At 38.7% G+C, this 18,926-nt stretch overlaps 1 protein-coding gene across 1 annotated transcript; it reads left to right on the plus strand.

Moving 5' to 3' along the window:
• The first annotated feature begins 474 nt into the window (after positions 1–474).
• On the plus strand, positions 475–18,354 carry CISD1 (CDGSH iron sulfur domain 1). Its single transcript, XM_014852970.3, has 3 exons — positions 475–1,204; positions 9,148–9,353; positions 17,935–18,354. The coding sequence occupies exons 1-3, from the start codon at positions 1,180–1,182 to the stop codon at positions 18,022–18,024; spliced, it is 321 nt and encodes a 106-aa protein (XP_014708456.1). The 5' UTR covers positions 475–1,179; the 3' UTR covers positions 18,025–18,354.
• Positions 18,355–18,926: the final 572 nt, after the last annotated feature.

Genomic DNA, 18,926 nt, shown 5'->3' on the forward strand with positions numbered 1-18,926 from the left:
CCTGCACGGCCGCCGCCGCCGCGAGCTTCCGACTGCGCGACCCGCGGCCGCCGCCGCTACTGAGCATGCTCAGAGGCCGTCGGACGGGACCCCGGCAGCGCGGCGGGCGCTCAGCGCTGCCAAAGCAAGCTAAAGCCGACCTCGGTGGGGCGAGCGCACCCCCGGGCTGCCGTGGCGGTGCCCCCAGGGTTGTCGTGTCTTCATTCACTGCGCGTTTCAGCGCTTCCCAGGGTCCGGCTCAAAGTCGCCAGGGGCTTCCAGTTGTGAACAGCAGTCACTGGTTCGGAGAGTTGGGAGGCAGTACCTGTGCCAAGGGTAGCTTGGGAGGCCACCCTTTAGCTGCAGTCAACTCCCACCCTGCACAGAAACTGCAGGAGTAAAAACAGGCAGCTTAGTAGAACACCCACCCTCAAATCCCCTCCCCCCCCACTGATGTCTCTAAACAGCTTTTATAAAAAATTTTGGAACTGGTACTAATTTCAGACTGTAGAAGATAGAGAATAATCTTCATTCTTTTTTTAAGTTAACACATTTTTAAAAGAAGTGAGCCGCTTTTTTCTCTCTCCCACTCGAGCCTTAGCGCATGTTCCAAGGTCCTCAAGAGATAACTGGGTCAAAGGCAGAAGAAAGGGATGCACACCGGGAGGGCGGGGAGCTTCTGGAATGAGACTCCAGAATTGATTCCTATGTGTCTGCCACTGGCACTTTATATGAAAACTGGACCTGGCCTGCAGGTACTGGACCGAGCAAGAAAATTGTGGGTAAAATCTTAGATATCTGTTTACGCCAAGTGTTACACCAGCACCTGTCCTCTGCCCGGAGAAACCCGCACACCTGGAAGAGATGTAAAATCTGGCCTGGACTACGTATTCCCAAGGCCCTGCCCCAGGGCGCCTCAGGATTGCGCAAACTCAGTTGCTACCTCTCTAGGTCTCTTCCTCCTCCCCCGCTCCTGCTGCTGTCAAAATCCGGACTCAAGACTTCCCTAAATCCCGGGAGGCAGATCCGCGCATGCTCAACATCTGCTTGGGTGGATAATACACACGTGCTCTCGGCGCCTGCGCCGTAGCAGCCTAGAGTAGGTGCCCTTAGGCCGCCTGTCGCACCTTGACTCCTGCTGTCCGTGCGAGCCCGTTTGTGGTCTGTGTCCTGTGCACACGCCTGGCAAGCGACGGCGCCATGAGTCTGACTTCCAGCGTAAAAGGTGAAGTAGGGCCTGGGAGCGGGGGACGGCCTGCGCCCCGGTTGCAGCTTCTTCAGCTTCTCTGGGCTGCTACCGCTGCCCTGCTGCGCGCCCGCCGGTCCCGTAACCTTGAGATGCAGAAGGGCAAGCGCTGGGCCGGCCTACGGGCTCCCTGGGCCAGACGGGGAAAGGGGGCGAGGTCAGGGTATGGATTGGTGATATCCTCGGGCATAAGTGGCGTGGGGGGCATGCAAGCACCCACCCAGGTCTGAACCACGTTTCCCGTAACTAGCTAAACCCTAAAACCTGATGGTCTCGCTGCTAGCTTTTCTCGTTCTCCCCCTGAGATGCCTCTGTGTTCTTAAGTCACAGAGCCTGGAAAAAGGAAAGGTGGGAAGAAAAAAAAAAAAGACCTGTTCCCCCTTCTCATGTTTAAATCACCGTGGAGTGAGGAGGTTGATTTCCTGCAACCCCGAAGCGATGCATGACTAATCACATCTTAGTTTTGCACATTTTTTTTTAAGGGAAGAAATCCAGTCTGAAGTCTTCAGTTTTCCCAGTTTTTTAATGTCTCTGGCATCTGGCGCTCGGTGGCAGTAGTCCAGGAGAGAGGATTGAAAATCGAGCTCACGGAGCCTTCAGTTTTCTGAGCCTTGCTTCTTATGCTAGTACCTGGCGTTTAGAAACGTACCTTCACAGAAGGTCCAGTTAAAATTAAGAGACTTTCTAGAAGTCGGTTAATGTAAGGCTTCACATTATAACAATTCTTGGTGGTGGTATAATTGTTAATATATAACTGCATCAGCTAGGTGATACATGTGATCTCCCTGCCCAGGTGTAAAACGCCACACCTCAAGGTGTGCTTGCTTACCTGTAACAGTAGTTAAGTAAAGATAAAGAGATTGTTTAGAAGTTAATATAAAATAGTCCCGTCAGTTCACTTAGTAAATATTGGGCAGCTAGAGCGTCAGGTTCAGTAAAAAGCCCTTGCTAACTTTAGCCTTAATTTTGTAATCGAGTCTGTTAAATTGGAGAATTCCACTTTTGTTGTCCAAAGTTACCTGGCAGAGTGAGAGTGATAACCCGTGACATTTTTAAGTTACTAATGAGTTATATAGGAGGTGATTATTGGCAAAAATTATTTCAAAGGATACTCATCTTTGGGCTCCTTTAAGTAGAAGCACTTTGGTGCACTTAAAATGTGGAGTGATTTTTGTTTGTGTTGTTTTTTTTAAAAAAAACTCAGACCTTTACTCTCTCAGGAATAAGACTGTTGTGTAAAATAAGATATTCATGTGACTTGAGCCACCGGTAATTTCAGAAGATAGTTTGTGTTTGTGTGATATGGGCCCAAAGATTCCAAAACGTGTTTTTAAAATGTGGAGTCATTGTGTGTAAATGGGCACTAAACTCTCTTTGGGTAGTCTAGTATTGAAATGAGATAGATATAGGTGAATCCTAGTGCTTTTTTGAGGGGTGGAAGAGTGAGGAAAATTGGCTCTGAGCTAACATCTGTGCCAGTCTTCCTCTATTTTGTATGTGGGATGCTGCCACAGCATGGCTTGAGGAGCAGTGTGTAGGTCCCCCGCTGGGATCCAAACCCGAGAAACCAAAGCAGAGCACACAACTTAACCATATGCCACCAGGCCAACCCCTCTAGGACTTTTTAACTCTATTTGCGGGCTCATCTTTCTTGCAGTCAAGACAAGTTTGTTGTTTTTTTAATCTTAACCATAGCGGAATCCAAAGGTGACTTTCTTATTAGTTTGGCATTTTCTAAGGGGTAGGTAATTGCTTTCTGAAGCGATCTATTAAACTTGAAGTACTCAACTTTGTTATGAGAGGTAACTAATTTTTTTTCAGCTAAAAGCATAAAAGTTGTTGTGAGGACTTTGGAAAGAGGCCCAACACCTTTGTAAATCTCTTCTGCCAGCACCTTTGCCCTCAAATATAGTGGTGTGGCAAGGTAGGGACAGGGAATGTCTTGGGAATCCACCTTGTAATGTTTAGCTCTCAAATTGTTCTACTCCCAACTTTTAAACCAAACCTATTAATTCCTATAGAGTGAAAATCAGTTTAGATCTTTTGATTTTGGGGAAGATGACCATGTCTCTTCTCAACTAAATAAGTTAATAATTATAAAGGGCTTAGAATGGTATTTGACAATGGTAAGCACTATGTAAGTATATGTTAAATAAAAAATAAAAGGATATTTGTATGCATGCAGAATTCTTGTTTCTATTTAGAGGAAAAATAATGGGTGGGTTATAAATAAAATTAATGAGAATCAGGCCAGGACATGAATCTGGGAGAGGCAATGAAGGTGAGTAATTGGAATTAAAATCCAAAGACCCCAGTCCCTGAGATGGCTCTTGATACCTGTTTGGTCTATGACACCGACCTTATTTTTTTTCCTTATTGAAGTATAATTGACATACCAATCTTATTTTTTATTTGATACCAAATATTAGTTTATTACAGTTTCTTTTTTTTTTTAAAGGTTGGCACCTGAGCTAACATCTGTTGCCAATCCTCGTTTTTTTCTTCTTCTTCTCCCCAAAGCCCTCCCAGTACATAGTTGTATATTCTAGTTGTGAGTGCCTCTGGTTGTGCTATGTGGGACACTGTCTCAGCATGGCTTGATGAGCGGTGCCATGTCCGTGCCCAGGATCCAAACTGGCGAAACCCTGTGTGGCCGAAGCAGAGTGGGCAAACTTGACCACTTGGCCATGGGGCGGGCCCCACAGTTCTAACATTAAGTGGCTTTCACTACTATGGAGACCCCAGTCTCTAGTGACTCCCTCTCATACCCAATAGATGACCTTCAGGAAGTTTGCTAGACGTCTCACTCCTTGATAACCTGCAAAACTCATTGAATCTGCTCTCATCCTTAACCTCTTCTCCTCTGTTTGTAAGGAAGAGATTAACTGAGACCTTTTTCTTTCCATGTCCTCCAGATGCTGTTTTCTCTTCCTGCTTTAAACTCTTGCCTCACTATTAATACCTATTACTCTTAAATCTTCAGGCCTCTTACTCACAGGGGTTTTCTTCTCTTAGCCCAAAGTCACTCATAATTCACCTTCATCCCTAAAAAAAAAAAAAACCAACTAAACCAAAATTTTTTTTGAGGAAGATTAGCCCTGAGCTAACATCTGCCACCAATCCTCCTCTTTTTGCTGAGGAAGACTGGCCCTGAGCTAACATCCGTGCCCGTCTGCCTGTACTTTATATGTGGGATGGCTGCCACAGCATGGCTTGGCAGGCAGTGCTAGGTCTGCACCCGGGATCCAAACCGGTGAAGCCCAGGCTGCTGGAGCGGAACGTGCAAACTTAACCACTGCGCCACCGGGCCGGCCCCTAAACCAAATATTTTAAAAGGCCTTCCTTAACCTGCTGTCCCCTCAAATCACTTTTTTTCGTATTTGCTTTAGCCTCAAGTTACAAAATAGATGTTTGTCTGTCGACCTTGCACTTTATTATTCATCCTAAACCCTGAATGTTACAGTGCACATAACCAAAACTGAATTTCATAAGTGCTTATTCTCTGACTTTTATATCTTTGTCTATTTGATTGAAACTAATTCATAATTTTCCAGTTCACTTAATCTTGACATATGAAAATATTGTTTGGGTTCAATAAATTGAGTCATTTAAAGTAACTTTATTTTTTTAATGTGAATATATCCATTTATTATATAGGTTTAAAATTTTCTCTTTAAGGGTTTCTCACATTCCTGAGAAGGAATGTGCAGATTGTACTGAGAATAAAAGAGGTAGCTCATATAGGTTATAAACAATAAATAAATCATTGGGGGATTGGTGGCTATAGATGAAATAAGATTGGCAGTGAATTGATATTTGTTGGAGCTGGGTGAGGGTAAATGGGAGTTCATTATAGTGTTCCCTATGTATGTCTGAAATGTTCCATAATAAAGTTTTGGTGTTTTTTCTCCCCAAGCCCCAGTACGTTGTTGTATATCCTAGCTGTGGGTCATTCTAGTTCATCTATGTGGGATGCCACCACAGCATGGCTTGATGAGCAGTGCATAGGTCCATGCCCACGATCTGAACCAGCAAACCCCGGGCCACCAAAGCAGAGTGCATGAACTTAAACCACTCGGCCACAGGGCCAGCCCCTAAAGTTTTATTTTTAATCTTAGGAAGTATTTAAATTCCACACCTGGATACAATAGGTTAAGATGAGGCCAAAGATAAGTCATTTGGTGTAAGAGCAACGTGATGGTAGGATGGACGACAGATGGAGTAATCTATTATTTCTTTTTATCGACTAACCCTGAACACCATTTGCACGGCAGGCCTTGAGAGGAAAACATTACCAGGCACAGCCTACCAATCTGGGGGAGACCTAAGGGAGTGAAAGATTTAAACACAGCTCCCTTCCCCCTCTCCTGAGATGAAAGGAACGTTCTGATTCTGTGGCAGTTGATACTGGGCAGGAGAAGACAGTTTGGAGCAGACAAGGGGCAAAAGGAAAAGAAGTAGGGTGAGATCTCTGTCTAAGTTAAATCGAAATAATCCCCACAGTAGAGAAAAGCTGAGGAATGGGTCATAAACAAGAGATTTGGGAACAAGTTCATGTTTTCTCGACCTCTGAATAATTCTGAGAGAGAGAACCAAAGATTATACAGTAGTGGGCCATGGGAAGAGTAAGAAAAGAAAGGGAGGGATTATTTAGAAATGTATTTTCTGTATTTTGGTCCTCATATTGGCTTATTCATGGTATTTGTGTAGATAGAAAGTAGGAATACTATACTTTGGAAGATGTCTATAGAAAAGTGAGGATGAACCAGAAGAGACAGAAATAATGCTCAGGATTTTTCTGGACGCCAGTTCTAAAAGATTTGTGTCTGAAAGGTGCCAGCTAACAATTGGGTCTTGGTAAATCCCTTGTTGTCTCTGAGGTTGTGTCTATTCTTGATAGGCATATAGACAAGAACTAAATGTTACTTGGGTTTTATTGTTTTTGTTTGTTAACTGTCTTGGGTTTTCAATTCTTTCTGTACTCTGATTCTTGGCTTTTGAATCAATCATTCTCGTCTATCTTCATATACTTTCCTTTCCTTCTTTTCCCTAGAGTGCCAACGGCATCCATAGCTTTTTGCCAGAAAACTGTTTCAGGCTGCAGAAGTGAAATGATAAAACAGCAACATTTTTCTTATTCTGGGAACTTTTACATTTGTCTCAAATGAGATTAGAAAATTAGAATTTTGGATCGGGGAAAAAAGAAATGGAAATTCTTAGGACCTAATCTAGCTCTGTGATTCCAAAAGACTCATTAGAACAAATACAAAGCCATTTTCCTAGCACACATATGGTACTGTGACATTTATATAGGGTTATAAGTGACCGTTGTCAAGAGGTAGGGTCACAGAGTGTGTGTTTTGATTCCCCCATGGGGCAGCTACTCTTGGGTAATAGTTAGAGTCAGTTCCCATTTCTTTCATTTGCTGTTGCCTCTTTTCTATGTCAGTTATTCTGTCATTTCTTCCACCATCAAAAAATCCAGGGGAGGTAAAGGTTTGAAAAAAAAGGTCACCATTTGGATTCAGTTAGTAATATGAGAAAAGAGAATAGAAGAATGTTTTAATGGCTAAGAAAGATTCTTTTGGCCTATCATGAATTTCAGGTAGAAATTCCTAGGGGGTTCTCTAAAAAGAGAATATTGTGAGACAAATTAATGCTAGCCAATTGTAGTTATTCTTTGGAGCTCAGGCCTTTTTGTAATATATAGGCACCATTAAAACAAATCAGAGATTGTTTCATAATTCACCTAAAAATTAGGTGTAACTGAGATCAGTAGCATTTAGGGAATTGTGTTATTTTAGTCTTTTGGGATGTTCTCCCTTTTAAGTTTATACTAAAGATAACGTTCGGCAAACATAACTGAACATATACTATGCAAAGCAATATTTTAGCCCAAAGGGAAGATCATAAATCAAGCTAGAAATCAGAGCAAAGTTTCAGCCCTGCTTGGAATCGCCGCAGGGTAATACCATGAAGCAGCACTAAGGTTCAAGACAAATCTACATAAAGCATGTGGTTAAGAAATATCCTTCCAATGAGGCCAAAGGTTTGAAACTGTCAAATGACTTATTAACTTGTTTTCCCAGTCGTGCAGCACCTGGAAGGACATAACATTCATGTTTATTTAAGGGTATTATAGCAAGGAGGAATGGAAATATTGTGGGAAGGAAAACAAACTAAATTACTTTGTAGAGAAAAATACGATAGTTGAAAATGGAATCCAAGGAGCATGCTAATTAGAAGCATTTGATAAAAACTAAATTATTAAATAAGCCAGAAGAGAAGACCAAGATAAAAAGAACTAAGTGTGAGAATGGTTGTTCCTTCCCATTAGAGTTTTGTAAGAATGAGCTCCAATTTTATGTCAGGCGCTATTAGGTATGGTATTTACTCGTATTAGTGCAGTAAGAAATTTGACTCAATAGTGTAAATAAGCCATATGGTTAATTATTCATTATATGTTTTTATTTGGCCTTGGAATGTGTTTTTGTACTTATCTCTCTAGGGCTTTATTTGATAGTCTGGGAACTTATTTCAAACGCTATGAAGATCTGACTCAGGAAGTGCTGGGAAGCAGTCCAGCGTGTTTATCCTGACCCCTGTTCACCTTCTTCTGCAGTCCACTCCATGCTGGGAATAGACAACTCTCCTCTGAGGCTGAGGCTAACCAGACTATGCAGAACTTGCTTCTCTCCAACATTCCCTGGAACTGGGGTAGTTGTTAAGTGCTTGGTTTTCTAAGGGCTCCTTGAAAGCTACATTGAAAAGAATAGATGGCCTGTTAGTCAAGCAAATAATTGAGTAGAAAAATGTCATTAAATTTAAAATGAAGTTAGCAGAGAATTCAAATGATCATCCACTAGTTGACAATGGAAATTTAGAATTTATTAAATGAGAATATAACTATAATTATATTAACCATGTTTTTTACGAAATATGAAATGAGTACATTCTGATTTTTATTTTAATGAGAAAGCACTTTGAAATTTAAGAAAAAAAGAATAACTTTGAAGCCCACAATCCTGCTGGATATATTCGTCTGAATGTTTAGTAGGAAGGGTGGTTTTGTTTGGTTTGTCCTTTTTTGTTTTTTCTTCAGATACCAACTTTGTTTGTGGTAATGTGTTCTAAAAGCACTGAAGTGGGACCGGCCTGGTAGTGTAGTGGTTAAGTTTCCGTACTCTGCTTTGGCAGCCCAGGGTTCACCGGTTCAGATCCCAGGTGTGGACCTATGTACCGCTTATCAAGTCATGCTGTGGAGGGGTCCCACTTATAAAATGGAGGAAGATGGGCACAGATGTTAGCTCAGGGCCAGTCTTCCTCGGCAAAAAGAGGAGGAATTTGCGAGGATGTTAGTTCAGGGCTAATCTTCCTCACCAAATAAATAAATAAATAAATAAATCCCTAAAAGATCTACTGTTTAAATGAACTCTGATAAGTCATTCTGTTAACATAATCACCTGTTTTTTTTTGGCGGGTGTGGGGAGGGAGGGAGGAGGTCATTTGCAATCTGAATTTTTATGGTCTTGCTTGTAATCTGAATTTTTTTATGTATCAGTTGTTTTGTCTAAGTAATAGGTATCTGCAGGCTCATATTATTTTAAATCTACTTATGAACACTTTAAAAAGATTATTAAGCCTTGTTTTTCCTTCTCCATCAATAAAATAAGTTTCCCTCTTCTATCTTCATTTAGCCATCATCACTCAACAGAAAATACACAGTTGCCTTAGTAAGGGCTGGGGAAAGTCTGAACAAAGGACTATTACACCAGTGTGTTCTGATCATTTTGTTAACATTAAAAACCTTTGACTGTTGGGATGCTTAATACTCAAAAACTGGATTTCCTGAACATTCCTGTTAGATTATTAGCGTGTGTTTTGGTTTTGATCATTATTCCTGTTTTCTTTCCCTGCTCTAGTTGAATGGATCGCAGCAGTTACCTTTGCTGCGGGCACAGCTGTGATTGGTTATCTAGCTTACAAAAGATTTTATGGTAAAGATCATCGCAACAAATCAATGGTCAACCCTCACATCCAGAAAGACAACCCCAAGGTAGTACACGCTTTTGACATGGAGGATTTGGGAGATAAAGCTGTGTACTGCCGTTGTTGGAGGTCCAAAAAGGTGAGGAAAACAAGTCCTTTATTTAGTGCCATCTTTAATGTAACATTGCCTTTAAAACTATTCTATCAAACTTGTGTCATGAGATATTAAGATATCCCTTTTTCTTTTCTTTCTTTTTTTAATGGATCCTATTCTTCTGTGTTTCCATGTACTCTTCAGGAATATATTTACTAAAATATATAACCACTGTGCAGTAAAATTACATTGTACTCTCATTGACTTCGGGTGAATGTAACTGTATTCTTGGCAAAAGAAGAGAGAAAAATCCCTTTATTTACTCTTAGTATTTCCTCCCCAAGTGGATCTTAGCCTTGAAAGGGAGGTTGCGGCCTAAACACAAAGAGAAACAGAAGAGGTCACTTTTTTTTTTGAGCTTTCAAGCTCCTGGATTCTAAGACAAGTTTTAGAAATTTCAAGAGAAACTTTTGGAAAATTGCCCTTGAAAGTTTCTTATCCGATTAATACATTCACCCTGTATCCTCAGCTTTCTTTAAGCTGTAGCTCCTATAGTTAAATATCTAACAGAGGATTTTTTAAAATCTTATTTTCTTTTGTGAGAATTACATTTCATCAAGTTCCACTTGGAAGTGTCATCTGTGATGCCTGCAGTGTTTGGGCAGCTTTTAGACAGTGATGACAGCTAGAGATCTAAAGATGGTAAATGCTCTCCTAAGGTCATCTTGAAAAGCTTCATACGTTGAATGACTTCAAAATTTCTGGTGTATTGTGAGAAATATGGTGAAAATACTGGATGTACTACCATTATTAGCATTAAATAAAATGGATTTCACTAAAGGTGACACTGTAAGGCCTAAGAAAATAGACAATAAAAATGATGTATCTCTTTCTGAAAGCACATTATGTCAGGGACCTCTTCCCTGTAGTGTAAAACCATTATCACAAATCACAGATCACAAATAAGGAAGAAGTCACATACTAGGTACTGGAAAGCATATTCCACTAACCCTCTTCTCTCAGTACAGGTGATGTTGTATCATCCAGTGATCTAGTGCTTAGATTATGTCATTGTGTCTGAAAACTACTTGATGAACATATGGAATATGAACCAAAAATTAATAGTCGCATTGCAACAAGTTGTACCTTAAGAAGAGCACTGTTCATTTGGAATGTGGGATTGTTCATAAGTACTAGTGGAGTTGCTAGAAAATAATCCTCAATAATATTCTGTAGCCTAGAACTGGTTTTTTCTTTAAAGTTATAATAGGTTTCATTCCCTTGCTGCTCATCATAATACAGAAAGTAATAATACCTGTAGAAATTAGGGAATTTCTAAGTCACTTGTTATAGTTCCTTAGTCAATGATAAGTACTGCATTTAGTGCCTACTATATATACATGCATGAGAAAAGTTAAATAGTAAAACAGCAGGGATCATAGACGTGTATAATAGATGCAGTACAAGTGCTCCAAGTAAAAGGAAGAGTTTACACCATGGGCTAGAATTTTCTGGGAAGGCATAGTGAAATACCTGAAAGTTAAAATGCCCCTGGAAAGGTGGTAGTGTTTGAAGAAACTAGCAGGTGTTGGGGAGTCGTTCTCAAAATCTGCTAGGAAGTACTCACATGAGCACAAATGGGATTAATGAAGAATCTACTCTGGTCCTTGCACCCCTCCTCCCCCATGCTCAAGTGCATATTGAGGAGTGCTAAGTGTCAGTGTGACGTGGAAGAGTGCCTCCAGACGTGGGGGAGTTCCTTTTCAGGGACTTCAGACATAAAGTTATGATATTTTTACCAGGGTACTGACTTTGGGAATGGAAAAAAAATGAACAGATGCATGACACATTTTGCAGGAAGGATCAGTCAAATGCAGTGACTGCTTTGTGAGGAAGATTAAAGCTCGCTGAAATAAGCATGTAGGATTAGAAGAGGGGATGCCATTAACAGAAATAAGGAATTCAAGGTGAAAACCTATTTTTCTAGGACAGTGATAATTTCAGAGAGTGAATCTGAGGTGACATTTGAATGAGAGTGTCCAGCAGATGATCTGAAATGTGGGACTAAAGCTGAGACATTAGGGTTGGAGATAGAGATCAGCAAAAGTGATGAGTCAAGTGTAGGAATGCAGCAGATCCTGGATACAGATAAAAATCAAGGGCTAAGTATGAAATCTTAGAGAAATTCCTGCATTTTGGAAAGAAGAATAAGAGCCCAAAAAGGAGATGAATTTGGCCAGAGTTAGAAGAAAACTAAGAATATCATGGCTTCACGGTGGAAAAGGGAAAAAGTTTCAAAGATTTGGTTGTGACCATTGGCTTGCGCAAAGACACCCAGGTGAGCAAACTATTAGAGTAAGACTGTTGTTGGATTGAACAAGTAGGCATTTGACCTTTTGGTGTCTTTTCGACAGAATGATTAGAATAGAAGCTGTGTCCAAGTGGGTTAGAGTGTGAATTACTAATAAAGAAATGCTAGAAGTCTGAGTATAGGTCAAAATTTTGGTAAATGTGACAATGAATGAAAAGAAAAATAACTGCTTGAGTGAACTCTAAAGCTTAGCTTTGAGGTCAAATAAAGTGTTTGCTTTGATTGGGTTTTCCCAGAGGGTAAAGGGTCGATAAAGCAAATACGGACTTTCACAGCCTGATCTCAAGTATTTCAGGAAGAATGACAAGTGGACACAAGCTAGTGGTTGAAATGTTTATTAGACTTTATAGTTGAACAAAGTGTTCCAGGACTATCCTTTAATCACACAATTTAGAGTTTCCAGATGGTAAAACTAGGGGTTGTCATTTCCCATAGGTAGACTTAATGTAATGGGATGCCAGACCAGTCGTTTTATTTTCAGTGTCTTTTTTTGGGCTTATCTGTAATGCCATTAGTGATCCTCTTCACATCTAGGATTTGTCAGTTCTGAATTTTCACTGAATCTTGGACACTTTTTTATTCCCACGTGAATCAGTTGAGTTCAAGTTAGTGGATGTTGTTGATCTTTAGACATCTTTGGAAACTCCCCACATTCCTGAGGTTTCTAAGCTTATCTTACAGGTGCCAAGTCACACACTTACATGCCAATTCCCAGAAGACTTGTAATTAATACCTGTGATTAGATGGCTAAATTGAGTTTATATTCAGTAGTTTTTTCCTCGTACAAACCAGTTGTCTTTAAAATAAAATTTAAATGGCTTTTTGCCTCTCTCAAAAAAAGTTATATATTTAATTCAATCCTAATTCATTCTTAAGGTATAACCAGTAGTAACCTGTGTTGTGTGTCTGACATTTTGAGCAGTTTTCCCGGACCTGGTGAATCAGGTCTCTTAGTAATGTCCAGAAATTATGCTTTTTAACATACCTCATTCTTCCTCTCTTCCCCCGAGGTTTGGTATGCCCTCTGCTGTTTCAGAAACTGGCCTATTTCATAGTATTTCACAAAAGGGCTGTCCATATTTGAACTGAGAAGGAAAGGAGCCAAAAGAGAGGAAATGACTAAGGCGACTACAGGGAAAGATACTATTTGAGACAGAGGTGTCTTGAAAGAGGGTGGAAGGAAATGAGAGTAAGAGCACAGATGTGAAACTCAGCCGTAAAAATAGTCTTACTTTCGAAATAAGATGAGAGAACGTTGGTCTGAGGGGGAAGAGTTTGCAACATAGTCTTGCTGGGTCCTCATCTTCCCCCCCCCACCCCACCCCACCCCCGCCATTGGTTACGTCATTTGCTGAGTTGTATGGTGGCCATCTGTGAGACAGGAGAGAGTTTGAGGAAGGACAGCAGAAGAACTAGACTAAGAAAATCACGTAATAGAGGAATGCTTGTGAGTTAACATCAGGAGCTCAACTGAAATTGAAGTGAAACACAATTGAAACATACTATATGGGATCATTTCCTTCATTTACAACTTCAGGATTGGAGTTTTTGTTTGTTTTGTGGTGATGGTGGTCTTCTTTTTGTTTTGTGTGTGTGTGTGTGTGTGACAGAAAATCTCCATCCCATTAATGGCTTGGAAGTGGATTGCAGTGAGTCCATTTCTTTATAGAAACGATATTCTTGATGTCGGGTACATTGCTTGCCCAACCACATAAGAACAGTCGTGTAAAATCTTAATTTCTCTTTATACATTTTCCTATTGTATCTGTCTTAAGTTTTACTAAAGTATGTAAGAATGATATAAAATATCGTATAGCTCTATCAGGTAGTCTCAAGGATCCCATTGCCTTTGTTTTCTTTCTCAACCAAAGCAAGCATGTTTCTCAGAGCAATTTATGATAATGACCCAAAATGACCCCAGGCAACTTCCTTGGGAAGTAGAATCCAAATTTCATTAAAAATACGAAGTTTGGAGAAGGAAGATACATTTTTTTTTTAGTTGTTGCAGGTAGACGATACAAGTTAAGGAAAAGCCTTTATTTCCATCTTGAATCACCCTAATAACAGAAAGTTCATAACTTGAGATGTGGGATCATTAAGAAAAACTCAAATCTTGTGTCTTTTAATGAAGATAACCTTGCTAGCTTTCCGAGTAAAGATGAAGGATCTCTAGTAGTTTTTTCCTCCTAAACATTTATTCCAACCTCTTCTCCCCACCCTTTCTTCCCTAGTTTAAAAAATATTTGGAATTTGCAGTTGTCTAATTGGGTTAACAAACATAATGGAATATTTTCTAGACATACAGGAAATTCAGCTGATTTAAATCACAACTTTCTCCACAATTTCTTAATAAATAAACACTGGCATCCCAGAACAAATTTTAATCAACTCTGTGCTAATTATTGAACCCCAGAATCATCTCCCAAACTTCATGTGAAGATTAGGTATTCTCATATTCATTAGGGATTACCCTTTTTTGTGTGTGTGTGAGAAAGATTGGCCCTGAATGAACATCTGTACTGGTCTTCCTCTATTTTGTATATGGGATGCTGTCACAGCATGGCTTGATGAGTGGTGTGTAGGTCAGCACCTGGGAGCCAAACCTGTGAATCCTGGGCTGCCAGAGTGTGCAAACTTAACCACTACACCACTGGGTCAGCCCCAGGGATTACTCATTTTAAATTAATGAAAAGACTTAAACATTTTTCTCAACCAAAGTCAAAATGAGTTATTTCATGATAGGGTTAGCAATTTCTGAAGAATGTGTTGTACATGTTAATAGAACATGTTTATTGAAATTGTTTCATGATTCTCAATAGAGTATAAATGAATGAATGGTGATTACTCGGCTTTAAAATTCAAATAGTATATTATAACAATATTTATGTTTTTCAGGAGGTATCTTGTTTTATTTTTTCTCCTTTCTATGCAGGACATAGAAAATGTGTGGTGGATATATATTTTCAAACCTAATCTAAGAAGTATAGTATTAAATAATAGTGTAATGAAAATGAGAGTTTTATTAACCCACTTTCACTTAAAATTTTGAAATTTATTAAATTATTCAGTAATTCCTGGGGTTAAGTTATATAGAAAGTACTATTAAAAGATATCTTCTACTCTGAACAAAATGATTTTTAATACCTGGTTTACATTTTAAATGCATAAAAGCTTTATACACTTTAAAAGCTTGAAAGTTTATTAACATATAGCCAGGGTTTACTACTCACTACTTCTTAAAGAAATAGTTACCTTTTACTTGTTTACTTTTAAGAACTTGGTGAAACAGGCAAATTTCAGTTTTTAGGCAGAACAAGATTGTTATAAAAAATATATTCGCATTTTAAATGTATGACTTTCTTAATCTTTTGTTAGATTTGCTTCGTATATTTCTCTATGGATTTCTCTCCTGTTCTTGATTCTATATATGGAGCAAAATAATTAGAGAAAGTACATTAGTTTTCTAATATTTTCAACGTGAAATTAAGAAAGAAATAAAAGTTAAACATACTATTTCAGTAAGTTATTTGAGTAAGCTTTTTAAATTTACAAATATGTCATTTTTCAAAAATATGTTTTAGAACCTGGATGCATAAAACTGTACAGTGCCCTGTTTTGTATGTGCTATTTATAAAAATCGAGTGTTTTACAAAGTAAACTTTTATTCTCACTGTAAAATCATCTGTTTGTTTATTAAACACGCGTCCCTTTGAAATGCTGCTCTTTGCTGTGGGATACATTTCAGCTTGATTTTTTTATGGCCTCTCTCCTCATCCATGCCAAGAAAAAACTGAAAGTTTGGGTTCATGTTTTTGCTACAAAGACTTGTCTTTAGTATGAATCTACTGTGTAACACATCTTATTGACCTAACAAAAAGAAATAATGTAAGTTTTATATATATTACATTTATGTATATATAATATATGTATTTATACATGTTACCATCTACCCCAAGATAGAATTTGTACCTAGAAATTTCAGATATGCTGATACCTTGAATTTTTCTTTAACTAATTTACTGCTTCTCAGTATTATATACAGATAGTAAAATTAAAATTGAGTTTCTTTAACATCAACCCAATGTTATTGTAATCTTAGAATAAACACTTCTAATATCAGAGTTTAAGATTAGTTTCAGGTATCTAAAATTATACTCCCTTCACTGTAGTAATGCGGTGATTTTTTTTTTTTTTTAAGATTTTTTATTTTTTCCTTTTTCTCCCCAAAGCCCCCGGTACATAGTTGTGTATTCTTCGTTGTGGGTTCTTTTATTTGTGGCATGTGGGATGCTGCCTCAGCGTGGTCTGATGAGCAGTGCCATGTCCGCGCCCAGGATTCGAACTAACGAAACACTGGGCCGCCTGCTGCGGAGCGCGCGAACTTAACCACTCGGCCACGGGGCCAGCCCCAGTAATGCGGCGATTTTACTCTTCAAGCCAAGATGTCTGTTACTTTACTCTTCCGCATAGGCTCCTTCAATGCAACAATGTACCTTGTACTAAACAGAGAAATTCTAGATTTTAGAGTTTAAGTACATTCAGGATATCGAGAATAAAACAAAGATGCTATCTATCTTCGTTTGACATGAAATAGAAATAAAACGTATAAATTTAGAAGGAAAGAAACAAAATAATTTACTGATGCTTGGACCTTCTGAGTGTAAAATCCTGAGGAGACACTTAAAACATTGTTGGATTCTTTATCATTTAGCAGTAGGAAGGATATACTTGCAAAAATAGCCAGAGTAGTCAGGCATGAAAATGTACCTAGTTGTAATAACCATAAAACATATAAGGCAGAAGTGATCTTACCAGAATATGCATGGCACGTGAGGATGAAAACTACAAGAGAAGTAAAACAGGACTTGGCAAAAAATTCTGAAGTTTATCTGGAAGAATAAATAGATAAAGTTAGGTAAAGAATAAATAGGAAAGGTTTAATAAAAGAATAATATGAATGAAAACTAGCCCTACCAAATATTGAAGCATATTTTAAACAAGTCATTATTCCAGTGTAGTTGCCTGATGAATAATGATAATATAGAACCTATAAATAGGCTTTTTTTTTTTTGAGGAAGATTAGCCCTGAGCTCACATCTGCTGCCAATCCTCCTCTTTTTGCTGAGGAAGACTGGCCCTGAGCTCACATCCATGCCCATCTTCCTCTATTTTATATGTGGGACGCCTGCCACAGCATGGCTTGGTATGCAGTGTGTAGGTCCGCACCCGGGATTCAAACCGACACCCCCCAGGCCATCAAAGCGGAACGTGTGAACTTAACCTGTGTACCATCGTGCAGGCCCTATGTAGGCATTTTTGTATGTAGAATTTATTTTCATAAAATTATGCATAAAAGTATAACAATTTGGGAAGCAACTGCCTCTAATAATAATGAAGCAACAGGATCTTAGAACAGCATTTTGCAAAATGTGCTGTATAGAGCACTATGACAGTGGATATCAAAGTTAAAAGTGTCCATAGTCCAGTCAGCTTGCCAAATTTTGGGTTAAAATTCTGGGGTTTTTTATAGCAGGACCTCTTTAAAATAGCAATATATGTTGTGAATCAAGAGAGCTATATATGTTTTTTAAACACAGAATGAAACCAAATTAGAACATCTTTCAGGACTTAGCTTCTTTGGAGCACTTTGGGAAACACTGTGTTAGAAATTGTTTTTTCCCTTTTCCACCCACTGGACACCAAAATGTCAGTTGTATCTAAAATGAGAAATCATGAAAAGGAATGGAAATTTATCACATCTCTAGGAGAAAGAAGTCTCAATGGAGGATGCTAAGAAGGGAAATATTGGCTTGTTTGTATAAAACTGGAGAAATTAAGGATATGAACAAATAAGCAAAATAAAAAAGGTTGTAGGAAAAATTGCTACAAAGATGATCAACAAAGGGATAATGTACAAATTGATTTTAAACTAATGAACTTAGGCTCTTACAAATAAATAGGCAATGGACATAGTTCACTAGGAAGGAAATGTAACTAGTGCATAAACATGGAAAGGGTTTTTAACATCCATAATCAAATGCACAAATGAAAATGCAATTAATGATCTGTGTATTATCCACAAGTTGATTTCTTCCTCCTACTTAATATATACACTTTACAAATGCTCTTTAAGAAAACCTGTATAAGGTAGCCTTGAAAAATCTTTTGAGTTCTCACGTTAATATATGTGAATTAAGCATCACGTAATACTGGTTTTGTGATTACATGTTTCACATTCTCTCTTTCTCTTCCTAGTTCCCATTCTGTGATGGATCTCACACAAAACACAATGAAGAGACTGGAGACAACGTGGGACCTCTGATCATTAAGAAAAAAGACACTTAAATGGACAGTTCTGATGCTGCAAACCAGCTTGTCGTCATGTTACCTGAGTGTTTAATTAGAATGACTACCACTTCTGTCTAATTCACCTCCCTTGAATTCTTGATGTGGTGTGTTGCAGACTACAGCGTTCATATTCGTGGCATCTGCCTTACTTGTTGAACCATCGTGGTGCACATTTGCTTAAACAAAAAGAAAGGAAAAAGTAAAAACCAACCTCATAGCCTGTGGGTTATTTTGGTCTTGTAAGGATCCGTTTCTTTACATTTCAAATAATGACATTAGAACATAGTTGTGCATTGATCTTAATGTATTAAATTATTCTCAAAATCATGTATATGCAGATTGTACTTGTAGGTTTCAAAGAAAAATTATCGTCTTTTAATATTACTTAGTTAACCTAGAAAGTAAATTGAGTGTGATTAAGCTACATTAATCTCTTAATATAATCTAGGAAAAACTTGTTAGGACCTTGATTTCTTGACAGTGGTCAAGGCACTGAGAAAATATAGCTTCTATGTTTTCACAGTTTTCAGTCCAAATGAACTTTGAATGTTACTCTGCTGAATTATATAAGTGGGCCAGGTCAATAATAAAGGGGTAGTGACTTCTTTGTATTTATCTTCATAGATATTTAATTGATCCATTAAAGGAACCAATAATGGAAATTTAGATCAACGGGATGTTAGATTTAAAGTAGTTATGAAGGAATTGTTCCAGAATTTTGGCCCATGGAGTGGCAACCACTCAAGCTAGAGGCATCGAAGGAATTGCAGCACATAATGTCAAGTCTCTTGAACACAGCCACACATCCATGACCGAAATAGTAATCACAAGGCTAGATCAAAGGAATGGGAAGGGGCTGGCCCGGTGGTGCAGCAGTTAAGTTCCCACATTCTGCTTCC

The sequence above is a fragment of the Equus asinus genome, chromosome 2 (genome assembly GCF_041296235.1).
Source record: "Equus asinus isolate D_3611 breed Donkey chromosome 2, EquAss-T2T_v2, whole genome shotgun sequence".
NCBI lineage: Eukaryota > Metazoa > Chordata > Mammalia > Perissodactyla > Equidae > Equus > Equus asinus.

Bases quoted from the DNA above. Each gene is read 5' to 3' on its own strand.
- CISD1 (XM_014852970.3), top strand. From the start codon at position 1,180: ATGAGTCTGACTTCCAGCGTAAAAG. The intron at 1,205-9,147 runs GTGAAGTAGGGC...TCCCTGCTCTAG, and splicing joins TCTGACTTCCAGCGTAAAAG to TTGAATGGATCGCAGCAGTT. The intron at 9,354-17,934 runs GTGAGGAAAACA...TTCTCTTCCTAG, and splicing joins GTTGTTGGAGGTCCAAAAAG to TTCCCATTCTGTGATGGATC.